This window comes from Sardina pilchardus, chromosome 11 (genome assembly GCF_963854185.1).
Source record: "Sardina pilchardus chromosome 11, fSarPil1.1, whole genome shotgun sequence".
NCBI classification, from domain to species: domain Eukaryota; kingdom Metazoa; phylum Chordata; class Actinopteri; order Clupeiformes; family Clupeidae; genus Sardina; species Sardina pilchardus.
In genome coordinates, this window is record NC_085004.1 from 28159990 (window position 1) to 28180096 (window position 20107).

The 20107-nt window shown below is 41.9% G+C and overlaps 3 protein-coding genes across 5 annotated transcripts in view; 1 reads left to right on the plus strand and 2 right to left on the minus strand.

The window, feature by feature from the left end:
- The window catches only part of slc22a18 (solute carrier family 22 member 18), an 18264-nt gene extending 13442 nt beyond the window's left edge, over positions 1 to 4822 (plus strand). The window contains exons 9-11 of the mRNA XM_062548585.1: positions 2569 to 2670; positions 3381 to 3501; positions 3776 to 4822. Of these exons, the coding sequence (XP_062404569.1) occupies positions 2569 to 2670; positions 3381 to 3501; positions 3776 to 3957 (405 nt within the window). The 3' untranslated portion in view covers positions 3958 to 4822. The remainder of the gene's footprint in view (positions 1 to 2568; positions 2671 to 3380; positions 3502 to 3775) is intronic.
- A 413-nt stretch (positions 4823 to 5235) lies between these two features.
- LOC134095305 (pleckstrin homology-like domain family A member 2) lies at positions 5236 to 5652 on the minus strand. The gene has a single exon (XM_062548755.1). It carries the CDS (start codon positions 5650 to 5652, stop codon positions 5236 to 5238), a length of 417 nt encoding a protein of 138 aa, XP_062404739.1.
- A 4185-nt stretch (positions 5653 to 9837) lies between these two features.
- Positions 9838 to 19873, minus strand: nap1l4b (nucleosome assembly protein 1-like 4b). Of its 3 annotated transcripts, XM_062548933.1 has the most exons (15): positions 18610 to 18808; positions 18254 to 18304; positions 17602 to 17698; positions 17322 to 17463; positions 16537 to 16620; positions 15579 to 15710; positions 15402 to 15473; positions 14867 to 15006; positions 14476 to 14621; positions 13045 to 13064; positions 12797 to 12916; positions 12649 to 12684; positions 12486 to 12542; positions 12033 to 12064; positions 9838 to 11162 (listed from the first exon to the last, which is right to left on the minus strand). In XM_062548933.1, the coding sequence occupies exons 1-14, from the start codon at positions 18674 to 18676 to the stop codon at positions 12059 to 12061; spliced, it is 1170 nt and encodes a 389-aa protein (XP_062404917.1). In that variant the 5' UTR covers positions 18677 to 18808; the 3' UTR covers positions 9838 to 11162; positions 12033 to 12058. The 3 variants fall into 3 exon arrangements, with proteins under 3 accessions (XP_062404917.1, XP_062404918.1, XP_062404916.1); XM_062548934.1 differs by lacking the exons at positions 12033 to 12064; positions 18610 to 18808 and adding an exon at positions 19777 to 19873; XM_062548932.1 differs by lacking the exon at positions 12033 to 12064 and having other exon boundaries at positions 18610 to 18809.
- Between the last annotated feature and the right edge of the window lie 234 nt (positions 19874 to 20107).

The window sequence follows — 20107 nt, forward strand, 5'->3', positions numbered from 1 at the left end:
TTGGTGTCCGATTGGAGTGGAGACTCTGTCTCTGGCTATAAGAGTTAATGCAGTCAGCACTGCAGTGAGCATTCATGGCATCCCAGGCCTGGCTGTCACTCAGGCACTGTTGCAGGGGTTGATCTCATCATGATGCAATAATCTGAAACCATAGATCTCATGTGACCTCGCCAGCATCTCACCACTCTCCACACTTATGCTTCACAAGACACAATAGCAACTGTTTGATTAAAGCTGATCATTTAGCAATATTATATTGTGACTTAATTGTTTTTAAAAAGCTATTTATTCCACGTGTTGGAATGGTGGGTAGGAAGTTGCAAGTTGTAGCTCTGAGCAAATCTGTATGATAGAACACCCTACCACAGAATCTTGTCACATGTCTGGGCTATGTTACGATAGTGTTGTGTGTCCATGCTGGAATTCAGGACCCTGCCCAGTGTGATGGAAGACAAGAAAGCACCGCTTGTTGGGTCAGCTACTCCCACGTTGCTTGTAGCACAGCAGCCTCTGTGTGGGCACAGTGAGTGAGTTAGATAGGGAGTCCAGCTCTCTCAGACTACAACGGCTTCACTTTTTTACTCCGCTGAGTTCGAATTCCTTCTAATTGCCGGCGAAGCTCACATGAACTTGTTTATGAAATCTCCATGGTATCCTCTGTGTTATCACCGCGTGAACTATTGTGATAGCGCAGCGTTATAACATGGGCGGTGGAATGCCGTCCATATTTTTAGCCTCTCCCTCTGAGTCGACCGGAAGCAAGAACGGTTCAATGGTTCGAGCAGCTTTGCACAAACTCAAACAGTGTTTAACAAGCCATTTCTTAAGCTCTTGTGTAGCCCTGGCACATACGTTCAGACGACGTTGTGTTTACCTGTCTCCTCCTCTGCCAGTGACTTTGTAGTGCGAGTCATGTGCACAGACATTCCTGTCCCAGCGTTCAGCATTCCAGTCCAACTCAACAGAAAGCCGGTGTTTACAAACACAGCAGGAAGAATGGTACACAGACTACATGCCGACACACTGCAGACCACCACATGAGCAGGCTCAGCAAGCTGTGTTATATTTGACATCGGATAGGTTGTTGAAGGAGCTGTTTATCTGACAAAATCCTTTTCAAAACTTTTCATACGCACACACAGACACACACACAGACACTCACACACGCACACACAGACACACACACATTCACACACACACACACACACACACACACACACACACACACACACACACACACACACACACACACACACACACACACACACACACACACACACACACACACACAGATATGTTTGAAGTGAAATATTTTGTTTACAGAAGGAGCAAGTCTCGTCTGTTATAAGTAGAAGGTCTCATGTAGTGTTCCTCTAAATCCACCCTCACAACCACAACCCCCATCTACTATTGCGTCGTCCTTCTGTTTGTAAACTCATTGTGTTTGTGCTGGCTTGAATTGGGGGCCAGTGGGTTTGGGTTGATTTGATTTATTTGGTCCGCTGGTAGAAGTTTGCCTTTGCTCGACTGAGCTCTCTATTGAATGTGTGCCTGTAATCCCCGCTCACAGAGTGTGTAGGTGTGGAGTGTTTATGGCAGTTGGAGGATGAAGGGCTGGTTGCTGTAAGCGTGCGTAAGCAGCGCTGGGCTTTAGGTAATAGCTTTTCTGAGTCACTCTCAATTAGGACAGTGGTCTGAAAATATAAGCTCACCAACATTGTTTTTCACAGTATATCATGTATGTTGTTATATAACAACATGTCGCAATATAAAAAAACTAAACTGAACAAAAATGGTCCTACAATATGATGGAATTTATATGACTACACTGTTTGAGGGTAGGATATATAAACATTTAAAAGATAAATAATTCATTATTTTGTCATTGGTTCAACTTAAAGAATTGAACAATGTAAGACTGTAATGGAAGAATGAAAGACTTAGTGACGAAACACATAGCAATGCTATCATACGTTGACAAGCACCTTAGTTTTCCCAAGTGCACTGGGAGAATGAGTCACCAGGAACAAAAGTCACATGAGTCAGGAGACTTCAGAGGGAGCGCAGGTGCTTTAGAGAGATAGCCCCGATAAGCCTCCTAGTGACGTGTCTGCGGTAGCACTTAGACAACAGGTTTGGCCAACACAGCCAACTCCCAGGCCCCTCACTAGTTGTGTCATTGCTCAAGTAAAGCCTATTCTGGACAACCCTTCCCAGCCCTTACACACACACACACACACACACACACACACACACACACACTCACAGACATGTACACACAAGTTAATACACGTGTATACAAATACTAATGTACACACACACAAAGACACACACACACATACATTCATGAAAGTTGTCTTTGAGTGCTGGTTTGTGGATGTCTAATGGTGTCCTCCTATGTATTTCAGTAGGTCACTAGATAAGACCATTGGTCATCTGTTGCACAAGCTAAGATCAGAAGTCTAGAGTAAGGTCCTCCCAACAACTTCACTGAGAAGAGTAGACGGTTGATGTTTCAAGGATGAATCCTTCATGTACTGTGCATTTGTTCTTGCTCTCCTTCCATAGATCATGCAGGGGGCTGTGATAGGACGCCTGACAGCCAGATACTCTGAAAACAATCTGCTGCTACTGTCTATTGGGGTGTCCAGTGTGGTGGGCCTGGCCCAGGTAAGCATGCCTGAATGTCCCATATTTGGGCTAGCATGATGTGTGCCAACCACATTGTAAATAGATACGTATGCAACAGCACTACCACCACATTACATCCATTACAGTATCTAAGTACCTGTATCTAGAGTGCTTAAATCAGACTAACTATGAGCATGTATAGACTCACAGCTACATTTTTTGATCTTGATATAAGATTATTAACACTTGGTTTAGATTTTATGAGATAAGCAGTTTTGCAGTGTATAACTAATCAATTGACTAGTAATTAGCAGTGATTAGCTATTTGTGCTGTATAATCACATACACATTAGCTCTCCCAGCCGTCTCGGTTGGGAGTCCCATGTGTAAGATGCAGGCCAGCTCCCATCTGTGCACAGGAAGCGTCACTGACTGGCCCATTCATTTGTGTTGCCCGTAACCCCAGGGCTTGACCAGAATACAGCGGCGGCTCTGTTCTCCGTCCCCAATCCAATTCCATTCAAATTGAATCAGGGGGCATTTTTAGAAACTGTGCTGCGAGTGGAGCATATGACGACACAAAAGTGCTTTCTGGTGTCAGCTGAACTTTTCTGAATTGGAGCTTTTTTTCATCCTTTATCACATAAAAATGGCACACTTTAAATATGTACATTGTGTCTTGCCTTATGCAATGTCCCTACAGAAATGGTGTGTTGTTTTACCTCTTTGTCTTCTGTGTTGTTCTGCAGGCACTCATGGCCAACGTATTCCAGTTCTGTATTATTGTCATTCCCATGATGTTCTCCCTGAGCATGTTCGGTGTAATCACAGACAGCATGCTCACCAAGAGCGTACCCTCATCAGACACAGGTGAGTGTGTGTGTGTGTGTGTGTGTGTGTGTGTGTGTGTGTGTTTAGCCCCAGACCATTTCACAGTCCGGCATTTAATCAGCCTGCCATCACGAAAGCTCGTCATGCAAGACGAGCAGTACAGTCGCTAGGATACCTGTTAAATCAAGAGTTGTTCCATGTGTCTCTATGCATATCTGTGTGTGTGTGTGTGTGTGTGTGTGTGTGTGTGTGTATGAGAATGTCATGTGAGTATGACTATACCTCCGCTCTCCCTCTCTCTCTCTCTCTCTAGGCACTATGATGGGGCTGTGTGCTTCAGTGCAGTCCTTTATGCGCACAGTTGGCCCTACCATCGGAGGCTTCCTATATGAGAACTACGGCGTGCCTTCATTTGGAGTCATTGAGTGTGTTGTAAATGGTGCCATCTTTCTTTTCCTTTTCAAGGACAGAAAAACAGGAGAACACAGAGAGTAATCACTAGAATATATGACAGTGTTTACAATGACATCGTCTCTATAGAGACCAGAAACTCAGGCATTCTGTACCGCAAAACTGTGATGATAGCCTACATGAAATGTGTAAAAAGAGTAAATGTTTTACTTTTTCTTACCTGTACACCCAAAATCCCCAGCTAGAATGATAACATAAATCATAACCTGTACTGTTATTATATACTGTAAATGAAAACAGAATTGTTATATGTATTGGCAGAGATTATTGAGATGATTGTATTCACAGCCTTGATGTATTTTCCTTATATTAAACACCTATGTTGTAGTATGAATTTGAATGACTCTGTTGTTATGAGTGTTTGACAGATGTGTAGGCTACAGGTTTTTTAGTTATGGCTGCTGGTGCTGTGTGCAGAATGGCCAGTTTGAGTCTGAAGGGCCATGAAGATAGGGCGTGAGCATCAAAAGACACACCTTGCGGTCCAAAGCACTTCGGTGTTGGCACAGACACCTTTGATTGATAAGATTTTACTGCCTTAGTGACTCACAGGATGTAGTAAGGAGTAAATGGAGTAAAAGTGCTGTCACAGTGATGATATGACTTCTGTACAGGTATTTTAGTTTATGACTATAAATGGCACTATACTTTTTTTGTGATAGAAACCCTTTCAAAATTAGTACTTGTTTAGAGACTGCACTGTACAAAACAAATCAGTAAGTCATGTATGGTTTTGTAGAAAAGTCATTTATTTAAATAAATATTTTGAAATACGAAATAAATTAAAACATTAAAATGTAATGTTTGAAATGTTCATGTCTTTTCATGAATGAATAAATACATACATATGTGCACGAAAGCATTCTTTCATTAAATATGTCTTGCATTTGTAAACGTGTATGGGACTCATCCACTTCTTTTCTCAGTCCATACAATAGTCTTCAGGCTATGTTCCATGCCGGCGGACTGTAGCAAGTTCTCTTTCGAGCCTCAAACAGCTTCTGTCCCTCAGTCCTTCAATAGTCCTTCATCTTCCTTCAGAAAGTCCTTCCTTTGGTCCAACGACTGTCTTCATGGTCTGTACTGGACACATGGAAAATTGTCAGTCACTAACTTCGTAAACGTGTTTCAGTTTCACTAACATTTCTAATTTAAACTTGACATTGAAAGTTTGCTCGGCGCACGTTGAAGCGCGCGTGTCCTTAACAGGACATAGAAGAGCAGCGCGGAGTAAACCGGGAATAAGATTAATGTAAATAAAACTCACCATTGAAAAACTGTGAACTGTCGTTTAGTGGTCGCTCATGGAGCTCTCGCCATGTGTCTGTCTTGAAGCCCCGGAGATGCATTATCTGATTCTTGTCGTGACTTGAAGTCCTGAATGGCTTTTCGGTTTTGGAAATCGATAAGTGCCATGGTGATGACAGCATTCCAACATCCATCCTCGTCCATGCATCTGAAGTCGATCTCTTTGTTGTCAGTGGTGACGATGGTAAAGTAGACGAACTTCCCCGTCCTCTCCACACAGTCAACTTTCTTAATCGCCTGAAGTTTCAACTCTTTGCCTTTGGATTTCTTCTGAGCGTCAGGGTATATGCTCAGACTGTCTGGCGTCAAGACGCACGTCTTTCTTTTCCAGAACTGAAGCAGATTGTCGCTTCTTTTCTCCAACTCTCCCTCTTTCAAAACCATAGAGCTGGTAGTCTCGGCAGCAGACATTTTCATTGTTTTAGATCAGTTAAGTCGTCTATTTAATATGTCAGAAACGTAGAGCGCGCGCCTCCCGACTGCTCGCCTGTTTGTCGCGTGTAGTCCAAGTGTTGGCTATGAATGGAAGTCGCAGCGGTAACTTTTTATAGCAAGTGACTCGCACCCTTCCCAGCTAACGTCACGCAGGAAGGAATGTACGAGTAGGTTGGGCTTCTGATCAGCGAAACCAAGAAGCATGGAAGTGGAAGCGTTTGGGCTGTTTAACAGCAAGTGATTGGTCAATGCTGGTGACTTAGTGCTTACATTATCATACAATATTTAGCATGAATATGACTATTTAATTAGCCCGAAAATGGCATGGCCAAAAAGTTATGAAAGAATTTATAGAATTTTTTTACTCAGAATGACTTATATTTTCATAAGATCTTTCATTTTAAACATGGTATTGACAGTGGCAGTTTCCCCAGTCTGCTGTCAAATTAACTAGAAATTATCTGTGGTCATATATGAAAATTGCATGACCAAAAAGTATACTTCTTAAAGAATAGTGACATTTTTTTCTCAGTTAATTATGTTTTCATACGATCTTGCCTTTTAAACATGGTTAAACATGACAGTGTTCCCAGTCTGTTGCCCAATTAACTCAAATGTATCTGTGTTCATGTGCAAGCTGATGATGTTCAGTGATTTAATTTCTAAGGTCTACTAATATTGAATTATTTCAGACACTGCTGAACTTTCTATATCTTTTTAACAAGACATGAGGTAACCACAGTGGAGCCGTTTGCTCCTGATCTCAACCCTCACTATATCCTTTCCTCAACACTCACTTTTCATGTGAGTGTACTCTCTTTCTCTGTGTGTGTGTGTGTGTGTGTGTGTGTGTGTGTGTGTGTGTGTGTGTGTGTGTGTCCTGAGACATGGTGACTGAACCTTATCAGAGGAACAGCACTGGGAAATGTTAAAGCTCTTCACTGCCACAGCATTGGCAGCAAGCAACACACAGAGGCCGGGGGGGTGGGTGGCATGGGGGGCTCCTGGCCTGGACCTCATTGTATCAGACCCACTCAGTGTGCAAAATAGACAGGAAATTAGGGTGTATTGTCATGACTTTACAGAGGAAATCAGAGGAGTCACGGCAGTCAAACTTTGGTGTGTTTACCTGGATGTGAGTCAGTGGGTAAGGCTGTTTGCAAATAAGGAGTGGAACAATTTGGTCTCCAAGGTCATCAAACAACGTGTGACAATCTCGCCGTGAGATCCCAACATGGCAATATGCTTCTCAAAAAAAGAAAACTGAATGCACTGCAGGCTGTATACGAAACAAATGTAAAACCTTTGTTTTGTCTGATCATCCATGTTCTTACTTACTTTTCTATACATGGGCATAGTTATGTGGAGGAATGTAGAGTTTATTAATGAACACTGATGAGTTCCGTGCATGACTTGTCATGTGTATAATAAATCAAGTTCACACTACTGTTCCCCTCAACTCAGATTAAACAAGGGTGTGAAGCACAATCTTTCACAACTAGCCACTTATCTGTAGGCAGACGTTTACTCATCACAAATCATATAAGTTCAAAGGAATGAAATCAAACCATGAGGAAAGGAGTCATAAAGGAGAGTATGGTTTTACATGAGTGAGAATATGAGACAGTACTTCATCTATACTATGTGGTTAAATCAGTCTGTTCATAATAATGTTAATCACCCCCTTCCAAATGCGTCAAGGAATAAAGGTCGGGGTCAAGCTTACTGAGATACTAAAAGATCCGACAGGCCCCCCTCACAAATGTTTATGGTAACAAACAGATGTGTAATCTTGGCGAGCCCTGGATGTCAGTAAGATGGCCCCTCTAATCTGGCCATCGTGCCCTGCTGCATTACAACAGGCTTCCTTTAACAAGAACATACCCTCTGGGAGCCACTATTGTTATGCACCTAAACATAGCCCACAGAGGGGGTCTCGTTTTCACGGGGGGCCCCCAAGTCACGGGCTCTCAGTTTTCAAATGCACGCCACGCCACCCACACGCATGGCATCCCAGTAAATGCCCTTGTGATGGGCCATGCCAGGTATTTATGGCATTGTTCAGATAAGCCTCCACTATTCGAGTCGGGCCCAGCGAACCGTGGGAACAAAAGCAGGTGGCACATGGAGAGGGCTGGGGGCATGGCCCCGTGAGGACAAGGCCAATGGGGTGACGGTAAAAAAGAAAAAAGAAAAAAAACACGGGGTCATGGATGTAACTGCTTACAGAATTTACATACATGCCAGTTACTTATATTATGCTTGTTCAAGAGAGTGGTGTAATTGAGAACTGGAGTAAACAATAGCCTGATCTCAGGCAATAGAAGGCCTTGCAAATGCTATTTCACACCAGCGATTGGTCGTGCGCGTGTGACTTCCAAAGGCAACACAATAGCATAGCAACAGATTAGGAGCCGTTGTTCGTGATATGACAAGTCGCAACTCAACACACCAAACTACATCATAAAAATAGTGCCAATAGTCATCACTGTGAATAATAGAGGCTGCGTGTGTGGGAGATTTTGCCTGCATTAGATATCATCACTGCTGAGACTGATCATCAGCTGTTAAATTCCTCCTCCGGTCTCAGATGGGCAGGGAGAAGGGCCTCTGCCTACGGACAGAAGGGATGCCAGCACACTTGGGCCCTGAAGGGTTTAATGGCATTCTGCAAGCTCCGTTTTAGTCCACCCCGCTGACTAATTTGACTTTTTCATATACTCATTTTGAATTTGATGGCAGCAACACATCTCAAAGAAGTTGGGAAGAGTGGTTCCTATCGCTCACTCACTGTTCTGTCTGATTAAAAGTACAAAAGCCCCAAAAATATTCAGAGAGATCTTTGTAAACAAGGGACACGGCTGAAAAGCAATATTGGATGGCCATGATAATCCTCCTGGTTTCAGTTAGCACTGCATTAAAATAAACAAAGAAATAAATTAATTAATAGATATTGTGTGGGCATAGGAAAACATCCAACAACTGTCTATGAACAGTTTGAAGCTTCATCCACCACTGGTTAAAACACTACCATGCAAAGAAACCACATTTAGACATAATCCAGAGAAATGCCACTGACTTATCTGGGCTGAACCTCATTGAAGATGGACTGAAGTTAAGTGTTACAGTAAGTGTTGTCCTGTGGTTACACCAATCAAACATGTAATTCTTTTGGGAAATCATGGACTTCACATCCTCCAGAGAGGGACCAGCCAACTTATTAGTGCACAGTTAATAAGCCAGCATGGTGGCCTATATGGCATGGGTAGCCCGCACATCTGGAAAGGCACAATTAATGCTGAATGATACACATATAGGTTTTGAATAATGCTGCCATCCAGACACCTTTGTCAGTAAAAACATTCCAAAGTTCAGGAAAACTGTACATATTACAAGCTACAGCTCCATAGAAGAGGAGTCCAAGTGCTAAAATGGCCAGGCTGTAGTTCACATCTGTCACACTGGGTGCATGGGTGCATCACAGAATGAAATAAAATAAAATAAATAAGAAAGTCCCAGACTGATGTGCAGCTGGTATCCTTTACTGCACAGGAATGGGACATTACATTCTCAAAACTCCTACGACTGGTTTCCTCAGTTTCCAAACATTTACAGACTGCTGGTAAAAGAGGTTAAGCAACCGAGACAAAACTGTTCCAACTTCTGAGACGTGTTGCTGGCATCAAACTCAAAATGAACATATATCCCTACCCCCCCAGCCCACCCACAAAAAACATTTATATTTCAACAACTGATAAGCTGTATTTGGTCTGTTCTCAATTACGAGATTTATGATTTGGAAATTGATGTGTTTTCCTGCACATTTTACACAGCGTCCCAACCTTTTCTGGAAAGGGGTGGTATTTTTTAAAAAACACTTGCAGAGAAATACACAAAGTCGTTGTATCCCACCGGCACATGAATAAGAAAATGTCAATGTCATATTGCTTGAATGTTCCACTCAATATATTGTGACTAGGAAACACTGAACACTTTTATTACTTGTCAACTAGCCCACGCGTAATCAAATCTGTAGGGCAATATCCTACAGCATACAATTCCAACAAAATAGAGTGGTACTCCGCAGGATGAGTCATGAAGGGTTTCTATTCAAAGGCACAAAATACAATCTTCCTTACAGCACAAAGAGAGAGCTGGACAGTGACTATATGTACTTTTATTGCAACTAACAGCTGTTCCTGCAGCAGAGCCGCCAGAGGGCTTCTTCAACACATAACGTTAAACAATGTCTATGGAGTGAGCCTCTAGTATTCATCACATAGTTGAGGATGAGTGTTTTGAGGAGAGGTCATACTTTGAGGTAGAGGACCGTGATTTACAAACAGCCACAAAGAGACTTCACCTCAAGACATAAAAAAAAAAAACAATTTCTGGAAACACTTCAGGGGGGAACAGGTGAGGTCACAGCATGGGACAAAGGAATACCATAGGTTAGGGTAAAACAGAGACACCACTTGACTCCATTTGGCAATATACATGTTTAATTCTTTAGTAAGCGCTTGGGTTGTCGAACAAGAGCACTGCTGTTAAAGTTCTATAAGGGCTATGTGTCCACAGGGTATGGTACACAAAGTATACACTCTCTCTCTGGGCTCCGCCAAGCTTCATGAGACTGAATATGTAGAATAGGTCCAAACCATTAAAAAAAAAAAAAAAAAAAGAGAAGGAAGAAAACAACATTCATATAAATAACCTTACAAGTGAAACTGAAGTTTCAAATATCTCTGAACAGGGGAGGGGAAAAAAAGAGCAAAAAACATTTAAGTGGGTGTCATGTCCACAGTTTCACATCGGGTGCTCACCCTCTGTTTCTTGGCATATAAAACCCTGAGTAACCTATGATATCAAGTCAACACGGAGCTGCTTACTTGACTGGGCTGTGTTGGAGCATACGGTTTTTTTAAAAGGGCAATCTGGAATGTGGCGTCAGATTTAGGAGGGGAAAAAAAAAGAAGATATCAATATATAAAAAAAACAAACAAAACAAAGACAAAACAAAGAAAAAAAACAAAACAATGTGACACTTCCAAAATGTGACTGGACGTTTGCTCCTTGCTCTCATTTCAACCCACGTTTACAGAACAAAATTGCCTGACCCTATCCCCTCCCCTTTCCCCATTAGCAATTATATTTACAATTTTTCGTTAACACTATCTGACTTTTTTTTTTTCTTTTCTTATTTTCTGAGTTTAGGGGCGCATAGACAAGTCATGCATTATTTAAAAAAAAAAAAAAAAAAGAATTGAACGTTTTGTTTATATCTCTTGTCCACATTGGTGTTGTGTATTGCATTGGGACTGCAGACCAGGCAGGCACTCTGCAGAGTGGTGGGTGGCTATACGTGGTCTACAGAGCCCAGTCCAGCTGTGTTAATTCATGTGGATTTTTGGGGCCTGGAAGTGGAGACGTCCACGGCGCTCCTCACGTTACTGCTGCTTGCACTCGGCAGGCTGGGGGTCCCCACCCTGAGCAAAGAGAGACAGGGGGACGAACAAGATATAGAGACCAGATGAAGGACAACCACACGTGGACAGAGAGGCAGACAGAGAGAGAGAGAGAGAGAAAGAAAGGGAGAGGGAAAGAGAGAGAGAGAGACGAGTGTAAGAGGACAACATGTGGGAGAAAATGACACGCAGACGGAGGAGTCGGAAGGGAAAGGAGAGGGACAAAGAGAACAGTTAAAGACCGCAGGGCTACTTGGGGTCTTTGCTTTGTTTTTGTTTTTGTTTTTTTGTCAAACACAAGAGCTGCACGTATGCACGGGGGTTAAGACATGGTGTGTAGACAAGAAAGCTGCGATACAAAGGAATACATAAAATGACCCTATGAGACAGAGGCCAGTGCAGTGGAGCGAACACACACACACATAGTCTAGAGCATCACACCAAGGAAGGGTGCAACCATCAAAACAAAGGGCATCCTTGACCTTGCCCCCTCATGGTCTCCTCTGAGGAGAACTGCCATCAGTAACTGAGGACATTTTATAGAAGTTGATAGATAACCCTACTAGTTGGGTAATGGTCCTAAATGAATGACTACTGTATGACTTCAGGGGCGAAGGTGACAAAAAGCAACAGCCCTTTCAGTTATTTTAGTGTTAATTTTCTAGTAAAACACTAGGGAGCAAGTTCAGAAGACACAAATACTAGTTAGAATGGCAGTAGGGGTGTACAGTTCATTTCATATTAATCTATTAAGGTCTACAGAAAGGGACAGAGAGAGAGAGAGAGAGCTGTAAGTCCAAAGAAAGACAGACTAGAATGAATGGACTAGGGTGGGATGGACCTAGGGACAGGAAGGAGGAGGCTGGTGTGCCCATGTCATTTCCCCCTTACCTAGGAATGCATGAGGTGAGAATGATTTATGCCTGTAACAGGGGAAGGGGGAAGAAGGGGGGAGGGGGGTCAGAACGGTGTTGGGACAACAACGACAGGCACCAATTAATGTCAACAAATACACAGGGACCTGTCAATACACACACACACACATCAAACTACACAACTCAGTAGAGTTAACATAAACTGGGGAGTCAGCCATTCAAACAAAGGACATGTTCACGTGTGTATGGGCTAAACTTCCATATAAAAAGGACAGCAATGCAAAGGTTGTTTTATCTGAGGTGTGTGCTCTGGACAATTCAAATGTGTACTTTGTGCATAACAGATGATAAGTAAAGAGGCCAAATTCAGAGTATCTGATGGTCATTTTAAGTTCCAATCCTGTACCCGCATTGCCTCACTGGTCATTTTTTCTATGCAGCTATATTATGCATGCAGCATTGAACTGACCTTGGTATCGCTCTCTCCCTCCTCATCGTCGTCTTCATCAGCGTCCTCGTCCTGATCCTGTGCACACAGAGAGAAATGTCACCTCGCCACGCCAACAATACAGATGCTATCGAACAGCCATTTGTCCAAATGACTCAAAGGCCCTTTCATTCTTATCTCTTACCTCTTCCTCCCCTTCATCCAGTTCCTCTTCCTCAAACTGAAGGTCAACGCAAAAAACAAACACGTTAGATCAGCGAAAAACATAAAGGGTTTTTGAGATAAGACACAAAAAAAAAAAACGAGATGTTGAGTATTTGAGATGAACTTACACTCTCATCGTCCTCCAGTGCCTCTCCTGTGAAGTAAAGCACAGCTCGGGGAACTATCCGCTCCCGGAAGAAGTGGCCAATCTCAAAATCTGTTGCAAGAGTGAACTCGGAGTCCTCATCCTGCAAAGACCCGTGTATTACATCAACACTCCATCTGCTGCAGCCACAACTGAATGAATCAGAACTGCTCCACCTCAGCAGAATTGGCAAACAACTAGAGACATGATTAACTTGATTAATTGACTTACCAACTCTCCATCTGACGAAACTGGAAAAAGAAAGGGGGAAAAAAAAAGAATTTACAGTAAAAACAAGAAATGCTGAGGCCATCAACTATGACAATTTAAAGAAAATATGTCTTTCAGAACACCACAAGCTTCCTGAGAGTTCTCTCCGGGAACAGTCTATGTAAGGCGCTGGCAATACCATGGAAATGCTGCCATCTACTGGTGGTCCTGATTAACTGCTACAAAGACTAGCTTAACACAACACTATGCACCACTTTTTGAGGTGTGCTTTTCCCAGGCAACTAGGCTTTAGTAACATTTTGATGGTACATGGTCGGCAGATGAATGCATGTGTCATTCCTACTAGTCATCCAGGATATGCACAATGCAGTTTTGTGTTCTGGGGAAGGAACACACCGCCAAAACAAAAGAAAACAAATCACAGCATGACATTGCTGACAACATCAAAAGACACCGGTTAGTGTGTTGGCAACCTCCTAATAGCACCAGAAAGCCTCTGGGCGGTGTTTGCAAGCTAGCTAGCTCACTGTAGTGTCTGTAGCAGGGTGGGAATTATACCAAGGCCATGAGGCCATGGCCGCCGTTGCCCTACACTTTGGCCTTGATGCCCCCTGAAAAAAACCCCATCATAAGGCCACAGTGGCCTTTATGCCCCTGACTTAGGGTTGCCAACCATTCAGTATAATACGGAATCGTCCCGTATTTGATTTGTGGCAGGTAATTATCACAGAATGTACAGAAACCTGTGTGAAAACGGCTTATGATTCTTCCATGAGGGAAACATCCCAAAACAATGGTACTCATATTTGCTGTTGTTTTCAGAAGTATCTCATGCAGACATGCAAAAGAATGAACTATTGTAATTATATAGCCTATCTTACATTAGTAAAGCACACCCCTGATGTGCATAGTTTTCACAAACTTTTTGTAAACAATTTTGGCACAAACATTGACTGCTTTGAAGTGAAAGTGCATGTCTAACAATATGGCATAATACTAATTGTGATATAATAATCATAATGATGATTTGATGGGGGGTGGGGTGAGGTATGTGTAGATGGGCCCTATGACCCCGAAGTCTGCCATGATTGGGCCTCAACTAAAAGAAGTTTGAGGCTGTGTTAGTGTTTCTCAAAGCCTACAGCGGCTAGCGGGTCTATGTATTTGTGCCGAGATAACCCTGAAATGTAAAACCATCGAATTTTACTCAGTGGCCTTTGTGCCCTATCATGTGGCCTTGGTGCCCCTTAAAAAAAAAAGAAGGTGAAGGCCAAATGGCCTTGCCCCTAAAATGACGAAATTCCCACCCTGGTCTGTAGTGGCGCTTTAAGCAGTAATGTTGAGTTTAAAATGTCTGGGGGGGGCGACCAATTATTGTATATTTTTTTTATGTTTAATTCTTGGGCTGTGCGCTTCAGTGTGGTGGGCTACCTTTGATGGGGTTGAAGAAGTTGAAAAAGGAGTCGTTGGGCACTTGTTTGGTGACTGTCCTCACTGTCCCTCTACCCTTGTGCTTCTGCTTCTTCTTGATGGTTTTCACCGTCACGTCCTTGCCTTTCTTCCAGTCGATTTCGCAGCTATCAAAGCGAGAAAGGAATGCGCAGAATTGTAATGGCACAAACAAGACCAAAAAGCTAAACATAATTCCACTGGATCAACAAACTGAAAATTGCATCCTGCTTCAATTACTTCATCTACTGAATGATGGACAATTACTATCTTTTGAACAGCATGTTCTTCGTAAACAAAGGCAGACATCCAAGCCTCTAGTCTTTACTGAGGTTGCTGTTGGGGTAAATTTAGAAACTGCCTGCAAACTCACCCTTCACAATCAATTATCTCAGGCCCTTCAAAGGAGAAGGGGTCTTCGACATCTGGCTCAGACTTCATCTTGTACTTTTTAGTGAGAACAGTGTTGTTGAAGAAATTGTTGGACTCAAAGTGAAACTCCAACGTGAAGCTCTGATGAGAGAAGACAACACATCAACAGGGCAAGTTTAGAGATAAAGTCCTCATAAACAACTATTTACTTGCAAAGCACTTTACTAAATCTATTCGGGGAAGCCTTTGAGACATTACTGGTTTTATAAAGAGAATAAAAAGAAATAATGAATAAGACAAGTAAATGGACAGAAATCTGAAATGTTAACGAAGGAGGCCTTAACAAGAAGTCATCAAAACATTGCCCATCAGAAATCCCATGAGGCACTGGGCCAGCTCATTTCAATCGTTCATTGCATCTAGTAACATTATATCAATTAGTGCACGATATTAGCTGAACTTCAACTTCCTACAATATCTCATTATGCCACTACATTCAAACAAAAAAAATACAGGCATCCCAAGTATGGCCTTACCATTGGCTGATTAGGCTCGGAAAAGAGGACTTTAATATCTTGTAGATGTTTCAATATAGGCTCATCATGCTCCTGTTGGAAACAGAGTTGAGAAATACAGATGAATGTTCAGAAAACCCGACCTACAAGACTCAGAACCTACAGTCCAACATGTCATGTTTCATTGCGCACAATCACCTGCAGCATGTCGCTGAGCATGTCGACGCTTCTGAATATAGTGAGCCAGAATTCAGGAATTCCCTTTGGATTCTCCTCTGCAGCATCACCTTCCTTCTTCTCCTCCATCGTTGCTTTCGACTTCATCTCCTCCTAGAAACATGCATGAGAATGAGCACAAGCCTTCTGATCTTTCTCTATTACTTTCTTTGTTGAAAGACTCCTTATCTAAGCACTTTGAGCAGCCACTGTGCTGGCAAATGCGTTATATAAATACATTTACTTTACCCTACTTTGGAATTTTCCAAATGGAAAGATGTGGTTTTAAACAACCATAATATCTGCCACAAATATGTGCTGACAATGATGCAACTTGTGATCAATAATAAATGGTATTCTGATACCTGAACTTTACCGTATAGTTATATCTAGGGGTTATGCAAACCTAGTCTGTATTTCCTCTGAAATGGTCACACATTTAAAAATAAGCATAACCTCATTTTGTGTCAATTTCTTTTACTCAAAAACATCTTGAATTTACCCTTGGGGATCAATAAAGTATCTATCTACAGTAGTTTTCCCCGCATATAAGCCGCATTGTGTATAAGCCGCAGGACAGTGTTTTATGCAAGTTAAAAGAAAGAAAACCACATTAACGGCATATTAACTGCCCCCCTATATTAGCCTCATAGCTGAAGAAATTTTGCAAAATCAATGTATAAGCTGCGGCTAATAGTCGGGAAATTACGGTATCTATCCATCTATCTCTAACTCAGAAGCTTTTGTCCGTCAATAGTTTACAGACTCCCTTTTCTGCATTTTTCACACCTATTTTGTGTGTATGAGGTACTATGACAGATTAATAAACATATCCAAAAACACAGACTTGGTATGCAAAGGCCTTCACAACCGTGTTTATAGAGATACACTGATTTGAAATGCAAAAGTGAATTGAGATCCTCCGCGTGGGACAACTCACAGAGAGCTCCTCCTCCTCATGGTCACTCTGCCACTCGCACTCCTCATCCGTGGGCTCTACTGCACCACACACCACCTCTTTTCTCTGGAACAGAGACAAAATAAACACCATGGGTGCGCTCGTAAATGCAACCTGGCACCCTGAAAATGGAATATAGCGCTCAGCAGTTAACAGTTCCTCATGGATCAAAATCAACATTAATACTGTACAGAGGGTTGAATTGAGGTGAATACCATGTGACCGATCTAGTTTAACTACTGATTATATGGTCTATAATTCGAAGTCGGCATCAGTCCTACTTCCTCATAACACCCTCTGTCTGTTTTTGGCTGGAGGGACTCTGCTGCTCTGTCCCTTCTGCTGGAGTGCCCAGAGTGTGCTCTGAATGTTCTGAGAGTGCGACGCTTTAAATAAACAAATAATTCCAACAAGACTCGAAATTTACGGACGGGTTCAAAGTGCCAGAGTGTGCTCGGAGTGTCGATTTACGAACACACTCCATGTCTGAGATCCATGTGACGACAAAGTGATCAACTACCTTGACATTTGACAGAGGAAGGGAGGGATTGAGAGAGGGAGAGAGAGAGACTTTTTCTTTTTCATTGTAAGGCCATGGGATAAGCTCAACTAACACCTCATGCACACACAAAATATGATAAACAAATACCTCAGACACAGCATTAGTCAAAATAAACACAACATAAGTGAATGTTTCCAAAAGCAAGTCCCCATGTAGCATCTTTCATCATGTTCCAAAAAATGACTCCTGGAGAAACCATTCTTACCTTGTCAAACAGGGGCTGATAAAGGGCAGCATATTTTCTTTCCAACTCATGAACCTCTTCATAAAATTTGGCTTCTATGTGCGCACTCTTCACCTGCAGATTTTTTAAGGCGTTGACTCTTCTCTTCACAGCCTTCGGTAAACTGAGAGAGATGAAGACAAAGTACTACATATTCATTGTGACCTCATGCCAAGTTTACCTAATGCGGCTACTTTATTGTCTGAGCATGACAGTCGGACATGCAAGGTTGTTATTCACCCATAACAGCAACATTACTTACGTCTCCATTATGGAGGGGCCATGTGGCATGCTGTCCAGTCTGTCCTGAAGAGCTGCCAAGGCCTGAGGGTTCTGCATCACCTGATCACCCACCTTACCTGGGGGGGGGGGGGGGGGGGGGGCATCACATTAGAAAAGCTAAAGCAATAAAACTGAGCAACAACTGTAATTCAGAACCATAGGACACCTAATATTGTTCATCTGTAATTCATCAGAATGGCTGATGGCCGCATTTCTATTGGATTAGAAATAAATAAAATAATAAGAGTTGCCAGACACCACTTTCTCCAGGAAAGAATATTAAATGTGTTCAGAGCCCTTTGTTTACATTTAAAAGATCAAGTGTGTTATCAAGATGTGTGTGGCTTACAAGTAGATACTCTTACCACCACTCTTAATTTCACAGGCATGTCTTGGCAAAGAAAAATTGAGCTTCATGAAAATTTCAGAGACACCTGATCTGTTAAGGCAATATGTCTCAATGGGCTCCTTAGTGTGTCCTTAAATAGCATACATATCTAATTACCCACTCTAGGTATAAGAACTAGTTGCCATCAAATTAATTATTCATTATCTACATTTTGATGGGTAGCCAAGTATCTGGCTTTATCACAAAAGAATGCGAAGATCAAATCAGTCCTTCAGCACCATACCTTTGGCTTCACCCTTGTCTCCGTCCATTTTAAAATCACAGCTCCAGTTTCCTATCAAAACAGCAAAGCAGTAGCGTCACATACCGCTGAGATGGCAAGTCATGATGTCTATCGAACTATGCCAAAGTATTTACAAACGTTAACGGTAAATACTTCAGATCAGGCAAAATAAATGACTTTCGAGATGCACGTAAAAAGTTTGGACATCAAATATTGCTACATTCATTGCAGTGAAGAGTAAAGAAAGTGACTATTTAACTTCATCAATCAAATGGAACAAAACAAATCAGTTAACTTGAAGCTAAAGTCAGACAAGTTAAGTTCGGCTGAAACTATAACTTTACCAGCCCCATTACCATCATCATCATCTTTATGGTGCATGTAGCCAGACCTGCCACTCTTATAAGTGCAACAGTCCCACATTGTTTACGCTCATTCCACTAGCTAGATTATGAAGCTTATGAAAGCTAACTGTCATCGATTATAAAAAATATTGTAAATAGTTAGCATGCTATGTTTAGTTAGCAAGCTAAAGTTTGCAGGTTTGTATTGTTTTGAAATACAAACACGTTCGAATCAGTCATGCCGAAACTACGATGATGCGCAGTCCGATGACGCAATGCAAGCTTAGCTAAAGCAAAGTAATGCTGGAGTAGTTATTTCTGTGCTTAAAAAGGAAAACGTTACATTTTAGACAACAAAGATGTAGGACCGACACATTATGGATACACTGATATAGTGTACATTGGTCGTGAAGGTGCAATTCAACAGCAACTAACAATGTTTAAAACAGCAATGATGTAGCTAACAAATGCTAGCTAATTACTAGCGAGTTAGCAAGAACCAACATGCTAGCCATCTAGCACAGATAGCTACAATAAGTTAACCAAAAGGCTACAAGGCTCACTGCGTGCCTCCATAAGAAAATAAATTGGGCGGTGCCACTTTTCAAGCGGACAATCTAGATATACACCGGCTGAGTTAGCGAGTTCACAAATACATCAGATTGTCGTCAGACAGACAGCTACCCAACTTGAGAGTATTAAATGATCCGCTAAAGTGGGATATGAACATATTATCTGCAATCATGACATAGCTAGCTGGCAAGCTAACATTGACAGCAGTACAGCTGACAAGCATTTCAAGCTAACCTAGCAATCTAGCTCTTCTAACATTAGCAGGTATTATAAAGTGTTGCCTTTAATGCCCATGCAGTTAACAATGCAATATAGAGGGTAGACAATAGCAATAATGCGCCTCCTTCAAAATGAACTCCAAACTCTGTTAAAACCCCCAAATAATTGCTTTGCTAGCTAGATTTGTTCCACCTCAAAAGCGAACATTAGCCCGCGCCAGTAAGCTTACAAAATGACCAACACCATTGCACGCAGCAAATTTACAGGTTGTAGTTAAGGTTATACATTTCGCATTAGTGTGTGCATTAAGAAAGAACAAGCATGGTGTAACAAATAATGATACATTTACAATATTACAATCTTTGTTCCCCAAGTTCCGATCCTTACCTTGGTTTGAGCTGTTTTTGTGACTTCACGCTCGAAGCCTCAATGAAGCGGCCCACTAAGCAGTAAAGTTAAACCTCATTGGTCAGGAAAAATCTACATTTGAGCATCAAAATCTCAAAGCTCACAGCACAGTGCCTGCATCTGTTGCTAAGTGTCATAAAGCAACATAAGCAATTCAATAAAAATGTGTACGGCATTGCAGTAAACTGTAGATACAGAGTAGTAGTTTCTTTAAAAACAAATTGACAAGGCAGTGGAAAGTTAAAGTGTCTTATTTCAGTCTTATCAACATCAGTTCTGTTGCACTTTAATTTCAAAGATATGCAAATAG